At 36.3% G+C, this 18547-nt stretch overlaps 3 protein-coding genes and 1 non-coding gene across 5 annotated transcripts; 2 read left to right on the forward strand and 2 right to left on the reverse strand.

The window, feature by feature from the left end:
- The first annotated feature begins 238 nt into the window (after window positions 1–238).
- On the forward strand, window positions 239–1279 carry LOC125224355. 2 transcript variants are annotated; one of them, XM_048127742.1, is made up of 2 exons: window positions 239–256; window positions 448–1279. In XM_048127742.1, exon 2 carries the CDS (start codon window positions 448–450, stop codon window positions 1108–1110), a length of 663 nt encoding a protein of 220 aa, XP_047983699.1. In that variant the 5' UTR covers window positions 239–256; the 3' UTR covers window positions 1111–1279. The 2 variants fall into 2 exon arrangements, with proteins under 2 accessions (XP_047983699.1, XP_047983698.1); XM_048127741.1 differs by having other exon boundaries at window positions 250–329.
- Window positions 1280–2789: 1510 nt separating this feature from the next.
- Window positions 2790–2862, reverse strand: TRNAN-GUU. The gene has a single exon. It is a non-coding gene; the product is annotated as a tRNA-Asn (tRNA).
- Window positions 2863–5002: 2140 nt separating this feature from the next.
- On the forward strand, window positions 5003–8673 carry LOC125222417 (RAN GTPase-activating protein 2-like). Its single transcript, XM_048125009.1, has 2 exons — window positions 5003–5176; window positions 6723–8673. Exon 2 carries the CDS (start codon window positions 6728–6730, stop codon window positions 8354–8356), a length of 1629 nt encoding a protein of 542 aa, XP_047980966.1. The 5' UTR covers window positions 5003–5176; window positions 6723–6727; the 3' UTR covers window positions 8357–8673.
- Window positions 8674–8992: 319 nt separating this feature from the next.
- Window positions 8993–16643, reverse strand: LOC125222251 (probable ATP-dependent DNA helicase CHR12). Its single transcript, XM_048124765.1, has 12 exons — window positions 16208–16643; window positions 14805–14961; window positions 14387–14451; window positions 13782–13970; window positions 13498–13647; window positions 12685–13083; window positions 11762–12021; window positions 11464–11682; window positions 10971–11178; window positions 10743–10896; window positions 9975–10577; window positions 8993–9830 (listed from the first exon to the last, which is right to left on the reverse strand). Exons 1-12 carry the CDS (start codon window positions 16466–16468, stop codon window positions 9202–9204), a joined length of 3294 nt encoding a protein of 1097 aa, XP_047980722.1. The 5' UTR covers window positions 16469–16643; the 3' UTR covers window positions 8993–9201.
- Between the last annotated feature and the right edge of the window lie 1904 nt (window positions 16644–18547).

The raw sequence follows: 18547 nt of genomic DNA on the forward strand, positions 1-18547 counted from the left end.
AACTACAAATGAAATACTCCTATTAAAATTGAACACGGCAAAGCACTACAAAATACTCCTATTAAAAATACTATAGATAAAAAAATAAAATATAAATAAGCATTAGATACAATAGAGAAGATCAATGATACATGCATAGAGACAGCATATGCAGATGCTTTCAAAATTTATTATATATATAGGCTATAGCTAGGTCAAAAACGAATTCAATATTTGATTCCAATTTTGGTGTTTCGACTATTAACTTTTCAATAGGGTAGATTTTTGTTCCAATATTTTCGAATTTGTGTTATAAGCACAAAAAACAAATTTAGATCACTTAATAAAAGGTTAATTCAACAATTTATGTCCCACACTATATATAAACTCAAGCACAACCATTTTTTCTACTACATGACTCACAAACTATCACAATCTCCACGATTCTTACATCCTCCAATTTTTCAGATGCTCTCCGAAGAGCCTCTCCGCTCCCTCTCCCTCTCCGACTCCGACGAGACGGGATCCAGCTCCCGGATATCCTTCTCATCGGAGTTTCTCGACGAGAGCAACTTCATCACCATATGCCCCAGCCCTCGGGCGGAGAGGGAGGAGCGATGGCCCGGGGTTGACTTCGAGTTCCTCTCCGGAAACCTAACCAGCATGATCGCTGCCGACGAGCTCTTCAGCGAAGGAAAGCTGCTCCCCTTTCGCCCAATCCATCACACCGCCAATGGGATCCGCCTGAAACCCGACGAGGCGCTGGTGAGAGTCGAACACGGTGAAAAGGATCGGGAGGCCAGGATGGCGTGGTTCCTCGACGAGGATCCGTCTCCTCGACCTCCCAAATGTACCGTTTTGTGGAAGGAGTTGCTCAGGCTGAAGAAGCAACGCCCTTCCATGCTTTCACCGTCAAATTCTTCTTCTTCTTCTTCTTCTTCTTCCTCTTCCCGAACTTCAGTAGCTAAAGTTCGGGGAGAGGCAGTGGGGAATAATGAGAAAAGTAGCAATAAATTGAAGAAAGGATCGTTTAGTATAAGAATTAGGCCGGTTTTGAATGTGCCTATTTGCATTCAGGCGAAGAATGCTGCGCTGCCGCCATTGTTTTCCACCAGAAAAGGTAGATCATAGATGAGAGAGAGAGAGAGTTTGGTTTAATGGTTATGGTTGCATTGATTTCATGTTATTTTGTTAGGGTTTGTTATAACTGAATTGAATTGACAACTGAATCTGGTTGTATGATTTGGTTGATGTGTAACTGTTTCAATCTCTAATTAAATCTTGATCTCTTCTTATGTTATTAATGTTGATTGATTAAGTTTGAATGTGGAGAAACATGATCCAGATAACCTGGAAACCCTTTAGTTTTATGGGGCCAAATATTGCAATTATTGCATAAAGAGTGATGAAGCATATGATTATTTCCAGGTTTGATTGTTGTATATTTTAATTGTTCACTGTTGTAATTTTTTGGTGTAATAATTAATTAAGTACTAGTTACCCATTGACTGCTTTTGCGATAATCTATAATAACTCCAAAGCTGTACTACTATAATTTATGCGATTATCTATTGCAGAAGTACTACAAAATTAGAATGTATGATTGCTTCTTATATTTATATATGGAGTATCATATTTAATTGATAAATTCAAAAGTAGGGTTGCATAAGTTTTAGTAAATTTCAAGTCTTAATTAAATTTTAATTGTGATGTTTTGACCAAATATATATAAAAAAAGAATAATTCATGGGTGGAGTACGGTAAATTAAATATCATGGGATGCTAAATCTCAAGTACTAAAAGAGTTTTATGTACTACATGTGATTCCAAAATATGATCAGCACAAATATACATTTTACTACAAGAATAAATTTCACTGCGAAATTCTATTTATCGAGTTCAAGATGGAGAAAACTAATGTTATACAGTAATTGATTGGTAGTATAATACTATATTTTTATGAAATTAATTTGAGAGATATATATATAGCTAGGTGGGTTAAAGAAAATCTTGTTATATATAGTGAATGAGAATACTTTAATCTGCACTAATTCAACCAGGGAGTTGTATTAACCGTAATACCGTATACTTTATTCGAATTACTTCTCCTATTTGTATAATTTATTTCTTTATTTTTAAATCTAAGAATAATTTAAATGGATATACTATATTAGTATATTAGTACAGTTTCTTTATTTCATCATTTTTTTAGACCGACCAAAAAAATGAGTCTTTTAATGTCTAATGTATCAACGGGCGTCTAGCATGCATGCATCAAGTAAATGTCATTTATTATATTTGAGCTTGAAATGAATTTTCCCATCAACTACTCCCCCAACTATATATATTTTTCTGCATTTTCCGTTACTATATTTGGAAATTCCAGCTAACATCCATCATTATTAAACAAAAGTAACAATGAAAATACTATAGTAAAATAGTGATGCTCTTATATAGGGAGTAACTTTTCTTTTGAAACAAATCTGATCAAATAGTGTTGAAGACCACATCAATTAAAGATATAGGAGTAATATAATTTTATTTGGCTCGAGATTCATACGCTTACGTTACTATTGTTAGAAAACATTAAATTATCATTACCTGAAAAAGAAAAAAATCATATAGTCCATGTTAAACATTTTATTCTTTTATTTTATAGTAGAAAATAAATTACTGGAAAAAGAAAGGAAATAAATTCTATACTACTAGTTCGATTGATTTCTAAACTTCATTAGAAATAAAATTATTAAGGAGTATAAAATTATCAATAATGAACAAAGAAAAATAATTAATGGAGTATTAAAAAATATCGCTAGAAGAGGGCTTGAACCTCCGACCTTGTGGTTAACAGCCACACGCTCTAACCAACTGAGCTATTCCAGCTTTTTGAAAGTATTTCCGACTTATAGTAATTAATCTTTAAATCTTTATAACTTAAAAACGACAATGATTAATCTGACTAGTTAAAGTAGTAATAGATTTAGATCAAAGTCGGTATTAAATGTTTTATAACTCGACAAATATTACTAAGTAGTAGTACTATATTTTCCATCAATGGTGTAATTATATGCCTAAAACGAAAAATAAGTTCATGTGAAAATATTTAACAAAAGGAAAATTACTACTACGAATCTACGATACGAGTGTGTTAATCAGACCAAGCTAGATTGTTAATCTTAGCTTAAAAATACAAATGCAATGTTCTTCTCTTAAGAACAATGGCAGTCATGTGTTTAATTAGAATGTGTGTCCCACTTTTATATACTATATAAGAACAATGGCAGTCATGTGTTTAATTAGAATGTGTGTCCCACTTTTATATACTATTAGTACGTATTACTAATTTTGTAATAAAATGTAAGTGTAAAGATTTAGTGTTGTGTGAAATCTACTTAACAAAAATAAAAAATAAAAATAAACATAAAAAATGTGTCTTTAAATCGTGGATGTCGTCCTAATAATCTCAAAATAAAATAATTTTTTAATGGACTGAGGAGATATATACTATATGATGGTAACAGAAGATGATACATCTCTCAGCAACGTCAAGAATTATAATTTTCGTTAAAAATCAATAATAATTTTACAGAAGCTAAATTTACGTGACTTATAATTGAACTTTGGGGCATTTTTTTCCCCATTGAGACAATTCTCCTTAAATGTGAAAAGTTGTGTCAGAAAGATGTTTGATGGCGGAAATCCTGCGTAAGGAAACAACCAACACAATGAATCAGATGCTAATTGTTTTGAGTCGATTGAGATTTTGATTCGGAAGAGAAGATTGGTTTGGTTTAACAATAGAGCGATGTATGTACCAAAGGTAATCTTCGTGCCCGGTAATGGCGTCTAGAATCGTCTCCAAAGATCTCGGTCGGAAATCCTGCGTAAGGAAACAACCAACACAATGAATCAGATGCTAATTGTTTTGAGTCGATTGAGATTTTGATTTGGAAGAGAAGATTGGTTTGGTTTAACAATAGAGCGATGTATGTACCAAAGGTAATCTTCGTGCCCGGTAATGGCATCTAGACCTCGAGGTCGACGCAACATAGATGCGTGAGAGAGAGAGAGAGTTATGATTGAATTGCTTTTTTTGACGAGAAAATTTGAGGGAATCAAAATTGGTGTGGGTAAAGTAGTCAATTCACAAGCTATTATGGGTTAAGCTCGATGCCTTAACAATAAATATCACCTCTTTTGTAAGTTTGAAATTTGGGGCAGTTGCATGCGAACATTGCGGGCCATGTTGGATATCGAGGGCGGACCTGTTTAAAAACATGTAAAGTGAACAATTAGAAATATCCAGATTTTAGAATCATAACTAGGTATATCCGACAAACTGAACATATCCTTAGGTGGCGTTCGGTTGCTATGACTAATTATCATGAGACTATCCATCTAGAATTAAGTTGTAGAATTATTTTAGTTGGAGGAAGAGGCCATGACTAATTATCATGAGACTATCCATCTAGGATTAAATTGAAGGGGTCAGTCTTATGAACCAAACATGATACATATTTAATCATGAGATTTAATCTTATCAACCGAACACCCCCAGAATATATTATTCATCGAATGCAAAGTCATAAATCTTCTAACTATTATGTACATGATTCACGGTCAGAAACAATCTAGAAAGATCTACTCGATCAGCTCACATTCTTCATTCCTTCTAACAAATTAGTCGATCACCTCTATAATATAAGGAACAAAATAAACAAAATTTTCACAACTTGTTAACTGTATATAAGCATTTATTGATTTATATTATTATTTTATTTTTAACAAAAGTGTGATAAGTATTTTGTTTGGACAAAAATGTTATGTTATAATTTAATCGACTAAATAAAATACTTCACTAAAATATTTTATTTGTAATCTTATCCTATAAAAATAATCTTTAAAATGAATAAAAATTGAGTTGCATTTTTTAAGCAAAAAAAACAAAAAATATTTGAACTAGCTGGAATACGTTTAAAAAAACAAAACAAAAATAAAAAAGCGGAAGACGAAGCAAAATTCAAAACTCAAAAATTCCCAAATTGAAAAACCCTCATTCGCGAATCGCGCCACCATCGCTGTTCTTCAACAAAACATTCATTTCACTTCGCTTTCTCTCACTTCCCCCTTCTATCTGTGCTATAGGCCTATAGCTACACAATTCACAGGGCGCAACTCCAGAAACCGCGACAACGAGGTAATTCCACTCCACATTCTATCCGTATTTCTGTTTTGCTTCTTCCTCCGCACAATATTTCATGCCCTATTTCGTCTTAGGGTTTTAGGGTTTCTGTTTCATGCTCTACTTTCTGACAGTGAAACCCACATATGCATACATATATCAGCAGATGTATACGTGTGTTTTGTTTTTTCTGTGGATCAGTTGAGATTTTATTTCTTTATTGTGGAATTTGATGCTTGGAACTTCCTTTTAGAGGTTTGATTTCTATCGTGGATCTGTTATGTCATGATGCTAACGTTTCTGCTGGATCTAGGAATGATAATGGAATTTGAAAAATTATTTTCTGATTTTGTTCTTATTGGAACAGAAATGAACGTCTATGGAATACGAGTTTTGGAATGTTGTTGCGTAAAGTTAGTAATTAAGTGCAAGTCATGTTTTTTCTTAAAGCATTTGCTTTTTCTTACTTTCTAAGAAGCTAATGAAAATTTAGTTGTTGGAATATCGTGGAAAGCGTTGGCCTTTTCTGGCATTTCTTATGCTATCTTAGTTTTGCATGGTTATATGTTGTCGGCTGAAGATATGCTCCCTTGCGGCCTTGCCTAGTGAATTAAAGTAAACGTGTGGGCATATTTTTGGACAATCTTACGATAAATTGTGTTCATAAAATATCGCAGAACTGTACCTACTCTGATGAGGAAGGTAGAGAGGTTGGTTGTTGTGTAGTTTTCTGCTTTCATGGGTAAGATGGTGTCTTAATAATAAGTTAACTCATAATTCAGGTTATATCTTTGATATCTGCAGGAAAACACGAAAACTATTCTAAAACCCAAAGATAATACCCACCAAATTAGGTAATGACCTGCAGGAAGAAAATACTTCAAATGATATGTAACACTACTGTAGGATGTTCCTAACCATGGCTAATAATATGGTTAATCTTTGCTGTTTAATCTATTTATATATGGTTAGATGTCCCTAACCAGGACTAACAACTTGTGCAAAAACTTCAAATGATACGTAACATACATGGGACTATGGGAGTATTTTGCATGTTTAGTATCTTACTCACCTTCGTAGGTCTATCAACGCAACAAACCATTTTAATGTGTTTGGATAGATGAACTTGTTCCCTTACTGACTCCTTTATGTATATCTCTTGATTGTTTCGGTACTTCATCTCCAAGGACATAAGTTGCGTACTACATGTTCAAATTTTGCTCAGAATTAGCATTAGTCATGAGAGGCATAAGTTGCTACTTGCTCTATTTATGATGTTTTGGACAATGCATCTCAAAATCACTTTCGATATTTTGTGGCTTACTACTTCCAAAAATGACCTTGTTATCTTATGTACAAATATCTTAAGTGTTAATATTGTTGGATTTAGGTTGAGTTCTAAACCAATGTTTCCTAGAAGATTCACTATAAGCAGACAATTGTCAAAATATATGCTAAATTTTACTCTGTCCGTGCTTCTGGCTATGATAATATCTCATGATTTCGACTTCATAAGTTGTAACTGACACGCTATTACTGGTTTTGGATATTTTGTTTTTAGTTGAGATGGAGAACGCCACCAAACTACCAAATGGAGAACGCCGCCAAATCACCATCAAGCTCTGGCCCCCTAGCGAAAACACTCGGGTGATGCTAGTTGAGCGGATGACGAATAATCTCTCCACACCTACAATTTTCACCAGGAAGTACGGCAGTCTCGGTCAACCGGAGGCTGCAAAATATGCTAAACAAATTGAGGAATCAGCATTTTCTTCAGCAAATCAGCAGTATGAACAAGAGACTGCTGGCGATGGAAGTGCTGCTGTGCAGTTGTATGCCAAAGAATGCAGTAAGCTGATACTGGAAGTTCTTAAGGGGGGTGCCAAACCAGAGGAAAAAGAAGCATTAAACTCCGAGGTTGAATCTGCTCCTCGTGAGACCTTTTTCGATATTTCCAAAGGCCAACGAGCATTTATTGAAGCAGATGAGGCCCAAGTGCTGTTGAATCCCTTAAAAGAGCCTGGAAATCATTACACTAAAATATGCTTTAGCAATCGAAGCTTTGGTCTAGGCGCAGCTAATGTTGCCGGACCAATCCTGGCTTCCATTAAGAACCAACTCAAGGAAGTGGATCTATCAGATTTTGTCGCTGGAAGACCAGAGGCTGAAGCTCTTGATGTTATGAATATCTTCTCTGAAGCTCTGGAGGGTTCCCTTTTAAAATATCTGAATATCTCTGACAATGCCTTGGGTGAGAAGGGAGTAAGGGCATTTGGAAAGTTATTACGATCTCAAACTAGCTTGGAAGAACTTTACCTGATGAATGATGGAATTTCAAAGGAAGCTGCACAAGCTGTTTGTGAGTTGGTACCTTCAACAGATGTGCTTAAAGTACTTCATTTTCATAATAACATGACAGGAGATGAGGGGGCTATTTCTATTTCCGAAATTCTAAAGCGTTGCCCTTTATTGGAGGATTTTCGGTGCTCATCCACCCGAGTTGGTTCCGAGGGGGGGATTGCCTTGACTGAAGCACTTGCACAATGTAGGAATCTGAAGAAACTGGATCTTCGGGACAACATGTTTGGTGTAGAGGCTGGTGTCAAGCTGAGTGAGGCTCTCAAGAAACATGAGAATCTCACTGAGATTTACTTGAGCTACTTGAATCTGGAAGATGATGGAGCAGTAGCAATAGCTAATACTCTCAAGGAGTCAGCACCTTCACTTGCGGTGTTAGAGATGGCTGGAAATGATATAACTGCTGAAGCTGCTCCCAGCTTAGCTGCTTGCATCGCTAGTAAGAAGTCTCTGGTGAAGTTGAACCTGTCAGAGAATGATCTTAAGGACGACGGTGCAATTCAGATAAGCAAAGCATTCGGAGAAGACCATGTTCAGCTCAAGGAAGTTGATATGAGCCAGAATTCTTTAACAACCACAGCTAGGAAGTTGGCTCAGGTGTTGGTGCATTTGCCTGAATTTAAGCTCCTAAATGTAAATGGGAACTTCATTTCTGAGGAAGATATTAATGAGTTGAGGAGTATCTTTAAAGAATGCCAGGAAAAACTTGGACCCTTGGATGAGAATGACCCTGAGGGTAATGATTATGATGATAAGGAGGGTGATGATGAAGATGAAGGCAGCCAGGATGAATTGGAAGAGAAACTCAAAAGGCTTGATGTCAATCAAGAAAACTAGAAGAAGGTAGTCTTGCAGTCCTCATGCAGAGAGTGCCAATCATTAGTTGTAGTTTATTATCTTTTGCGGGCGTGCTAGATTTGAACAGGAGATGGGGCTGATTCTTGATGAAGCCATGCCATGCCTGCTCACCATTATGAGTTTGTGTTTAGTGGGACCTTTTTTCCCCTTAATCTGCTTTAGATTATTTAGCATTATGTATCAGCTGAAGGTACTTTCAGTAATCTTATTTTCAACTTGGCCTGTAGACTTGTAACTTTTGGTACCCCATGCTAGGATCATTTTCTGCTTTTTCAATCATATTTACTTTCTTTGAACCTTTTGCTTTCTCTTGTGTTTTATTTTGAATTCAAATCAGCATGAAAATGTTATGTTTTTTGCCAGCACACCTGCTTGATTTTCCCCTTCAATTTTGCAGTTGAACCTGCAAAATTCTAATTGAGAATGATTGTTCACTTGTGGCCATAATTTAGACTTTTAAGTACTAGTATTTGATTGAAGATATTTCGAATCTTGATTAAACCAAATTTGAAAACAATTTCTTATATACTCCACACTAGTACAGAAAAGTTAAGAAAGGATTGACACACCAACTAGAAATCTGTAATGAAAAACTATATCGATGTTCATCCGCTATTGCTTTGAAACACTGAATAAATTACGAACAGCTATTAGTACTAGGTTCAATTTGCAGAGCTGCTGAAGAAAGAGTAGATTTACAGCTTCAAACATTTAACAAATCTGCAAGAAAATATAATATCAATGATAACGATTGCAATTTTATCAAAGTAACTTATCTAATCCCTAAAGATTCTAATGCTTCAAAGAAACAGTCTACCCATAGTCTACACCAAGCTCGACCTCTTCCTTTTATGTGCCTTCCATGTCAAACCATTAAACCCAGTTTCCGAAGCTTCCAACCCACTTCTAGAACTTTCGGCTTCGGATTTGGACCTCTGGGAGGTCCAGCCAGAGGTTTCTTCACTCTTGGCCTCACTTGCCATGGATGCCGTCGTCTCACTCTTGAGCTCCACCACCTTCTTCTCCACAGCAACATTATATATGGGTAGTTCAATGGGAGGATTCTCTCTTCTCCTTTTAGCAGCATGTTTAGACCCATCATTTCCGTTCTCCACAGCCTTCATCCACTGTGAATCGCTTATGGCATCCTCACGAATCACCTCCTTCCTGTGTCTCTTCCCAGTAACAGGCAAGTCTTGGTCTAGAGATCCTTTACCCTTGCCGTTTATCTCTGGCTCTGCAAAGACCCAATCTGGTACCTCGTGTTCTTCAATGAGACGGGACCTGTAGTTCTCTCGCTGCCTTCTCTCCTCATCCATCTTTTCAAATAGCCAAAACTCCTCTTCTGTCCGGGCTGCCAGGCGATTGATCTCTCTTTCACTTGGCACATCTGCTCCAAGCGCACTTGTGCCTTTACGCATGATTTCCTCCAACATCTCCCTCCTGTCTTGAGCTGTAAATCAAAATGAAAAATAACATCAATATTGTCTTACATTCAAGCGTATAAGTCTGAAAATCAATAAATTTATGGTCTGTAGATCCTACTCTAATAGACAAGAAAGGATCGAGGTAATCAATTCTATTGCAATTGGCAAACCTGTGGAAGTTGTATTAAACAGTCCTGCTTGGATGACCTTGGCATCGATACCCATCTTCTGCTTAGCTCTTTCCAAGATAACTTCTTCGACAGATCCAACACTGACGAGCACAAAAACTCTGACCTCCTTCTTCTGGCCAATACGATGGGCACGATCTTCCGCCTGCTGGTCCATCTGAGGGTTCCAGTCACTGTCGAAAATGATGACTGTGTCTGCGGTCTGTAAATTGAGACCAAGTCCCCCAGCACGAGTGCTTAGGAGAAATATGAAGTAAGGTGAGTCAGGTGCGTTGAACTTTTTCAGTAGTTCACCCCTGTCACCAGTGTTGGTAGTGCCATCAAGTCTAAGGAACTGATAGCCTTTCAGCATCAGATAATCTCCGAGTATGCTCATGAGCTTAGTCATTTGGGAGAAAAGGAGGACTCTATGCCCGGCTCTATGAAGTTTGGGGAGTAGGCGATCAAGAAGCTCGAATTTTCCTGATGACCTAACAATGTTCTCACTCTTCTGCATATAATAATCCGTAACAAACAGGTATGGATGGTTACAACATTTCCGGAGCTGCATTGTCAGATTCTGAAGGCTTTTGGAGCGACCACTACCTGTGTTTTCATTATAAGAAACATTTGTCGTCAGTGATGTTTGTTATGCTGGGAAAGAAAAGAAAGCAAGCACCAAGAGAAAACCAATAAGAACATGACATAAGTTGGGGTGGCAGGAGTTATATGTGGCAGGAGCAGCCAGATCTTTAGGTAAGAGACCCTTACCATGAGAGAGACCAACCCTTCCCTGTTCGGTCACTTGCTTGTAATAGGCCTTCTGCCATGCGGACAAGTCACACTTAAGTATGACCTGAGTTTTACTAGGTAGGTACTTTTCGACCTCATCCTTCCTCCTCCTCAAAATGAATGGCCTAATGACCTGCAGAAATGTACGAGGGATATAAGAACTAATTAAAGAAGGTGAGTCACGAGTATATAAGGAGAGATACATACATGGTGCAAACGTCGGATGACTAGCAGCTGTTCTTCATCTGTTAAGCTGACATCACATTTGTCGGCGAAGGGAGCATTAAACCACTCCTCGAAGTTATCGACTGAATTGAAGATATTAGGAAGGAGAAAGTTAAGTAGGGACCACAGTTCCTGCAAGCTATTCTGGATAGGAGTTCCAGTCAAAAGAAGTCTCCGTCGAATTCGGTATCTGCCAATTCAATTACCCAATACAGAATCATTAAAGGTTGAGTAATCTAAAAGCACTATCGAAAAACCCTGCTATACAATCAAATGAGGATTATCTGATACTCATATACGATAGAAATTCATTGCATAACAATTTGCAAAACAATTCATGTGCACAACTACCCAGCAGAAACAGGAGATGAAAATGTGATTCCAAGACAACATGAGGTATATAAATAAAAAAAAAACAGCATGGACATTTGTGGAAGTTACTACACACATAGCTATAAGTTGTTAGAGACCATACCCTGAAACCAGAGTCCGTGCAAGAACACAATCATAATTTTTAAGTCGATGTCCTTCATCAACAACCAGGTAGTGCCAGTGAATTTTCCTCAAAAATGCTTTATCTCTAATGATGAGATCATAATGGGTGATCAAAACATTGAACTTCCCCTCTCCTGAATACTCTTCTCTCAAGGCCTTTCGTTCATCTAAACGTCCATCATAAAGAACTGCAGAAATGCTGATACACAGAGGATGTCCATCAGAACGAAAGCATTCCGTTAACAAACTACTTGTTTAATAGGAAATTCAATCCGTACCTAGGAGCCCAAGTAGTGAATTCATTAACCCAATTTGGCAGAACGGCTTTTGGGGCAACAATCAAGTGTGGCCCATTCACGCCTTTGTTTTCCATGAGATAAGCAATCAGGGAGATAGTCTGAATTGTTTTTCCCAAGCCCATTTCATCAGCTAAAATTCCATTTAGATTGTTATTGAATAGAGACAACATCCACTGAAGCCCCTCAATTTGGTATGTTCTTAACTCTCCACCTTGAAGCATGGAAGGTTGCTCCATCACCTAAAAGAATTCTTGTCTGGTTAGATCAACATATAAAAATATCGAGTGGATACGAACTGCAAAATTTAACATCAAAGAGTGTGTTGGCATAGAGAAGGAGTAGCACCACAATCCAATTTAAATATCCTATACATAAGGTGTGTTGGCACAGAAAAGGAGTAGAGGGAAGGTGAATAATATCATCAATAACCTAATGCGTGTGATACTCATTTAAACTAAAAACATGATTAAAGAGAACTTGCAAAAAACCCACTTCCTTACCATACCCCTTTTACAAAACAACTTGCATAATAGACACAGAGTCAGACTAATATCGTTGCAAAGTTTCCTACACAAGTGCAGGACTTATGGAAAGCAATTGCAGAAAAAGGGCAAGATACATGCTTTCTTGCCTTTCCTTTCCTGTTTATGTCTAATGACGTTTTTTTTCCTTACATCCTTATTATCCCAAATATTAAGCATATAGACCTCATTTGTTGATAAGACATATGAGATGCCTATGAGTGTAAGAGAACTTTAATATTAGGTTTCAGCTGCTGAATCCCAGTGAAACTCCGACAATCACACATGCCCAGGAGGAAACACACGAAAGACCTTCCAGATGGACTTGATGCGTAAATAATAAGTCTCCAATCTAAAATATTATTGGGAAATAAAGATTACCTTTTCCTGGATAGAGTGTACAGCAGAATTATACTTCCGCTGCCCTTCTAATAAATCACCAGTCTTTGCTTTATCATCAGACTCATCATCAATCTCTTCATCTTCCTCAGGAATTGATTGTGCTGGTGTATCAGTCCTCGAAGCAGATAACTCAGGCAAATCAGCATCTGAACCTTCCAGGGGTTCGATGCTATCATCATAGGTAGCATTTTTTTCACGTTGAACAGCAGCACCCAAACGAACTAAAAGATCATTAGTTTTTCCAAGGAGCATTGTCAATCTCTCATTCTTGCTCTCCTCAACCATTTTCATATAAGCTTCTTGATCATCAGCTTTCAAAGCTTGGAACCTCAACTTTTCAGCTCGTGTAGCTCGTTGCCTCAGCCTTCCATGCCAAGCCTGAGAGTTGTGGCAAACTTCCATTGTCAATTAGGCATCAAAATGGAAATGTAAACCAAGATTAAATTCTTAACAACATATAGCATGGCATTATTAAAATGCAACCTTTCTTAACTAAGTGATATATTGCAGTTTCCCGACACAAAATTATCAGAATCAGGCGGATTTGAAGTCTAATATTTTTCCTAAAAGTTCAAACCTCAAACCGTATAACTTAGCCTTTCTGTTCAAAACTAAAAAGGAATATATAGTCATCAAAACAGGGAAGATAACCAAATAAAGTATGACATTAGCGTATTAGCTTCAAATGTTATCAGCCATTTCGAGATATAAGCACCCATATAGATAGTTACATACTTAATTGCTCCATGCCATATTGCTGCTTCAGAAAAGGCATATATAACAAATTTGTACCTGAACACCGTCGTTTCTCTGTTTTCGCCGTTTCTGGGCAGCCTGTACTTGCAATTGCAATTCACGTGCAGCATTAAGTAAATCAGCAAAGAATTTTCTTTTCCTAGTCTCTATCCGATTCTTCTCTTCCTCCTCAAATCTTGAAAACCTCTGCAGCAGGAAAACCAATAAAATAGCATAATCCAGCCGAAATCATTTTCTATATTCAATGTATATGAGCTTTAAAGGCATGGACCATATTTAGAACCCAAAAACTGTGGAAAATCATAAGGGACAACCCTCACCTCAGCCTCTCGTTTCTTCTTCAATGGGTCATCTGTTTCCAAAGAAAAAGCATCCCCGATGCCAAATAAAGGTCGGCGCAATCTCATCATTCCCCAATCAAAAAGCTGCTTGTCAGGATTTGCACAATGCAGTCGAAGCCAATATTCAGAACTCACTTCAGAACGGACTTTGCTCTGGAGCTCAGCTAACTGATGGCAGCAAGAAATTTATCACCATGCAAATATTAGAATTTAGACCATGATATTCTGACATTAGGCACAGAGAAACAAAAATAGTGCTACAAATGTGGAAGGGGTATTTTGATATACTTGGGTATGAAAGTAAAGTTTGATAAATCTAATCCCACACCCTCCTTCTAGTTACATCCGTAAAGGAAAGTCAACAGGAATACATCAGTTTATAGTTACTTTTAAGAACTAGACACAGTCAATAGGAAGAGTTTATTGCTAGCACCAGAAGATACTTCCGCAGAGAAAAATGAACTTTACTTTGGTCCATATATGTGAGGACAATGATTAATCCCACCTTCACACTTGTCAAAACATCAAAGCTTTTCTTAACTAGATTCACAAAATACCTCTGTCGTCAAATAAGTGAATTGTACCTTAAGTCCATAGAGTTCAAGCAAGCATCTGGATTGCAGGTCCTCACCCCTACTTGTAGGTAATTCTGTTTTTAATAGAAGGAGAAATAAGCATATTGCATGACATTTGCAAGAAAGTAAAACAAGATGAATAAAGAATAAGCAGCCTTTTAGCACTGTGCATATGTACGTGAACCAACCATAGTAAATAAGAGATGTGCAGAAAGCCAGAGAGAAAAAGAAACAAAGAAGAAGCTAAAGATAGCCAAACTAAGATTCACCATGGCATTGTTTTTACCAGGTAAGCATCCAGGAATCATCTACAATTCCCGATGCAATAGGAAGATAGAAGATGAATGCAAGCAATCACGTGACTAAAAACAATTCGGAAAAGCAAGTGACATGCGAATGGAATATATTTTTTCTTGAAGATAGTTACCTTCAAGTTCGGCTAACCGATGCTTTACTTGGCTCTGAAACCTAGTCTCCTTTAAGTCTGACAATTTGGAACTAGGCAAACAAGCTGATCTCTGGTCCGACACTGCATCCTCAAAATCCAACATTAACTCATTGTAAGTTGAATGGCCCAATTTTTCCTGTAACATTATAACAAGATTGACCACATAACTAATCAGATAAATTAATAAGCTAAAAGTTTAAAAAGTAAGTTTGTAAGAAGGATATCCCAAGAAGGATAGCCAGCTTAACAAAACTACAAAAGTATAAACTAATCACAACAAAGTTATACCGCATCGGTATAGAATCCCATCAACGGACATTAGTTTACCCAGAGAAGAGGTTGATGTAAAAATAATTTTGGCTTATAGCCTTATGCCAAACTTTGTGGGTCTAATTTGACTTGTCATAGCACTTTTCTTGAGTTAGAGTGGCCTTATACTTAAAAGTAGGTATTCGACATTGTGTGTGTGTGTGTGTACACGTGCAATACCCAGAAAGGAAATAAAAACAGTTGATTTTGAGCCAGAGAAAAAAGGAAGAATGTTTTGCTGCATCAGCTTGATATAGGAGTGAGTACATGGAGGTCAAAACATAGCTAAGAAAGCTAAAGGAACAAACTTTTACCAATAAATGCAGGCTGTTAAGGAAAAGGGGCATGGCTAACTAAAATACAATACTATCTTAGAAGATTCCAGAAAGTAAATATAATTATCACAGTAATGACTAATATATAATGAAAAGATCCTTACTTAGAAAAAAGATGTCAAGAACACTAACAAACTAGGAACAAGTCCGAAACAAATGCGTACAACATCACACTACACATGCATTTATAGAAAGGGTGAACAAAGATAGATAGGTAATGATACCAAGTTGAACAAATGATCAGTTTACTGGAAAATGGCTACAGATAAAGTAAATCAATTTCGATGGAAATATGCTTAATCATCAAGGAAGTCCTCGCAACAATAGCCCGAGCCCAGGTGTTATCAAATTCTTCAAAGTTTACGTTTGGGAGGGGAAAGGAGGGACTCAATAACCTAAAATCTATAATCTTGTTAAGTTGTATCTAAAACTTTTTCATAAAACACGAAGTTCCAAATTCTTGAACAATACAATGCCATAATCGCTGAAGTCCCAAATTCTTAACTGTGTAGCCCAATTACGCCTCATCAACAATCACAAGATACCAAATTTCGGAAAAGTCAAAAAGACAGAACACAAGTAGAGCAGCAGAGAGGCCGATATCAAACTAAAACATCGAATTGTCAGTTAAAAGCAAAACCAACATTTCAGTAAAATTCAACAGCAAATACAAAACCCAACAGCTCAATTGTCACCGACAACACCAAAATTAACCCAATTCAGGCACCAGAAACCAACCTTTGGCAGCGGCGATGTCGACCCGTTGCTGGCATCAGCGCCGACGTCGCGATCAGCTCCATCAGCAGCCAATTGAGGAGCAGCGTCGGCTTCGCAGATGGAGGAAACGGCGTCGTATACGTGCTGCGGCAGAGGCAGATTGCGGGAGATGAAATTGAGGGCGCATATCAGCGTCTTGGCGCTGGCAATCGGCGGCGGGTCGGCGTCGGCCTGAAATTGCTGGGGGGCAGATGGCTGGGGCTCCGCCACCTGTGCGACCATGGCGGGAAGGGGGAAGGGGAAGCAGGATACGGCGTCGTTTCAAAATTTGGGCTCAGAGCTGTGATTTCTAACGGGTTGTTTTGGCGGATCTAGAATCCGAAATCGATCGATTCGGATTTCAATTTATTTTTCATTTAATCCTTTTTTTCTTTTTATTTTTAGGATTTGCAATTCTAAGGTTATTGTAAATAGCTGCAATTCGATTACTTATTTTTGACCGATTTTTCGACATGTAATTACGAAAAAGCCCTCCGGCGTCTATTTTGTCAAAGACTCAATTAAAATAAATCAAAAAATCAAGGTGTATCCAAATAAATGCGTTGTGGGCTCAAGGTTAGCCCAATATCTAGGCCCATTTACACTGTATAAGCCCAATCTAGTTATGTTTAATCTAGTTAGGCCCATTTACAACACTAAATTTAGTTTATGAGTCTTGTTGGATTTCTTGTGACAATTTCAATTTCAAATAAGCTTATGTCAATTTAATTTTAACTTAATTTAAAGTAGCTGAACACGATAAGCCTTATCTTGTCTACATAGGATGAAAATTTGAATACGCAGAGAAAAGTAGAATAATGGTTTGTGCGTATCAACTTACTATTATTAAACTATGGGTTATGATGAAAAGTAATGAGAAATAATAAAATTTGTTTGGATTTGTGATTGCACCTCATTTTTCGTAATTGTGGATCGGCCACGTACTTCAAAAAGAAAGCCCATTAATCATCATTTGGTCGACCTAACGTAGTTTCATTTTTTTATCCTTTTTATATTCTAATTAGAAGATGTTTCAATTCTGAATTTTTTGTGTACATTTTTTAAAATTCAAGTATGGTATACAAGTAATTAAAAAATCGATATTTTTATGTTAATTCAATATTGTGTGTCAATACTATTTTTAAAATCTAAAATTTAAAATTATTAGATTTTACCTCCAATATAAAAATGATCGACTTTTGTAGTAGTCTCGGTTTAAAATAAAATTGGGCATAAGAAACTTACAAATTGTTGTAAAAACAAAAGTAAAATAGAACGTGTTACAAGAATATTATAGGAGTATTTCAGACTTTAACTCATCAAGTATAAGAATTTAGTACACCAAAATTGATGAGAAATGAAAAGAATATCATAAGGCAATATATTCTCTTTTTAAGGATAATTATTGTCCGAATCTATACGAGCCGAGTCAAAGGTGTTGGCATAATTATCCCCAACATACGTATTAAATAATTTATATTTAGTGGCACATTCCCATTTAAAAAAAAAAGTCTAGTATTTTATATTTAGGTTAATGAAGATGTTCTCTTAAATAAGCTATATCCAATGGTCAATGTTTGAAAACGTGGGAATCAGTGGAATGGTTTGTTTCAATTCTTCTTAGTGTGGAGATTAATCACAATTAAAATTTCTATTTAATCAGCAATTTAAAATTAAAAATCCTATTCACATTGTTTTAGTGTGGAGGAAAAAAATTTGTTAAATACTTAAATAGCTTGAAGTTGGTTCTCAAACTTTCCTTTTTTCACGATGGATAGAGGTGCATCCATATATTTTGGATTGTGGTGTGATAAATATTGAATAATTAAGCGATTTGAACTTTTTTTTTCTATCATCTCAATTATTTTTTAAAATTTTCATTAAAAACTTCATTGTATAGAAAAAAATGAATTACGCACTAATGTCATTGGATAGCTTCCACTATTTGAAAATGCAGTTATTTGATTTATATAAAATGGAGAATTTACCATCTTTTGCAATGTGTACTATTTTTTTCAAAAAAAATCTTTTAGTTTATTAAGAAATATTTTAATTATTTCAAAAAAGCAGAAAAAAAAATGCATCATATTTTCATTATAATCATAATCTTGGCTCAATCACTGCCACAACATGTTCCTATTGTTCAAGCAACAGTTTAATCAAGAGTTCAAGACACATCAACAAAAATAAAAACAAACATATAAAAATGAATATCGCGCAATCAAGGTTATCGGAATTTGCAATCTGCAAACAGAATTTCCAAATTAACTAACTATAGTATATGGATATGTATGTAGATTCTTTATCTAGTTTTTTCCCTAT

This window comes from Salvia hispanica, chromosome 4 (assembly GCF_023119035.1).
Source record: "Salvia hispanica cultivar TCC Black 2014 chromosome 4, UniMelb_Shisp_WGS_1.0, whole genome shotgun sequence".
In the NCBI taxonomy this organism is placed as follows: domain Eukaryota; kingdom Viridiplantae; phylum Streptophyta; class Magnoliopsida; order Lamiales; family Lamiaceae; genus Salvia; species Salvia hispanica.

Excerpts from the sequence above, each read along its gene's own strand:
- LOC125224355 (XM_048127742.1), top strand. The coding sequence starts at position 448 with ATGCTCTCCGAAGAGCCTCTCCGCTCCCTCTCCCTCTCCGACTCCGAC.
- LOC125222417 (XM_048125009.1), top strand. The coding sequence starts at position 6,728 with ATGGAGAACGCCACCAAACTACCAAATGGAGAACGCCGCCAAATCACC.
- LOC125222251 (XM_048124765.1), bottom strand. The coding sequence starts at position 16,468 with ATGGTCGCACAGGTGGCGGAGCCCCAGCCATCTGCCCCCCAGCAATTT. Across the intron at positions 13,648-13,781 it reads AGAAGAAACGAGAGGCTGAG|AGGTTTTCAAGATTTGAGGA; the intron begins GTGAGGGTTGTC and ends TTCCTGCTGCAG. Across the intron at positions 12,022-12,684 it reads TACACTCTATCCAGGAAAAG|GTGATGGAGCAACCTTCCAT; the intron begins GTAATCTTTATT and ends GAATTCTTTTAG.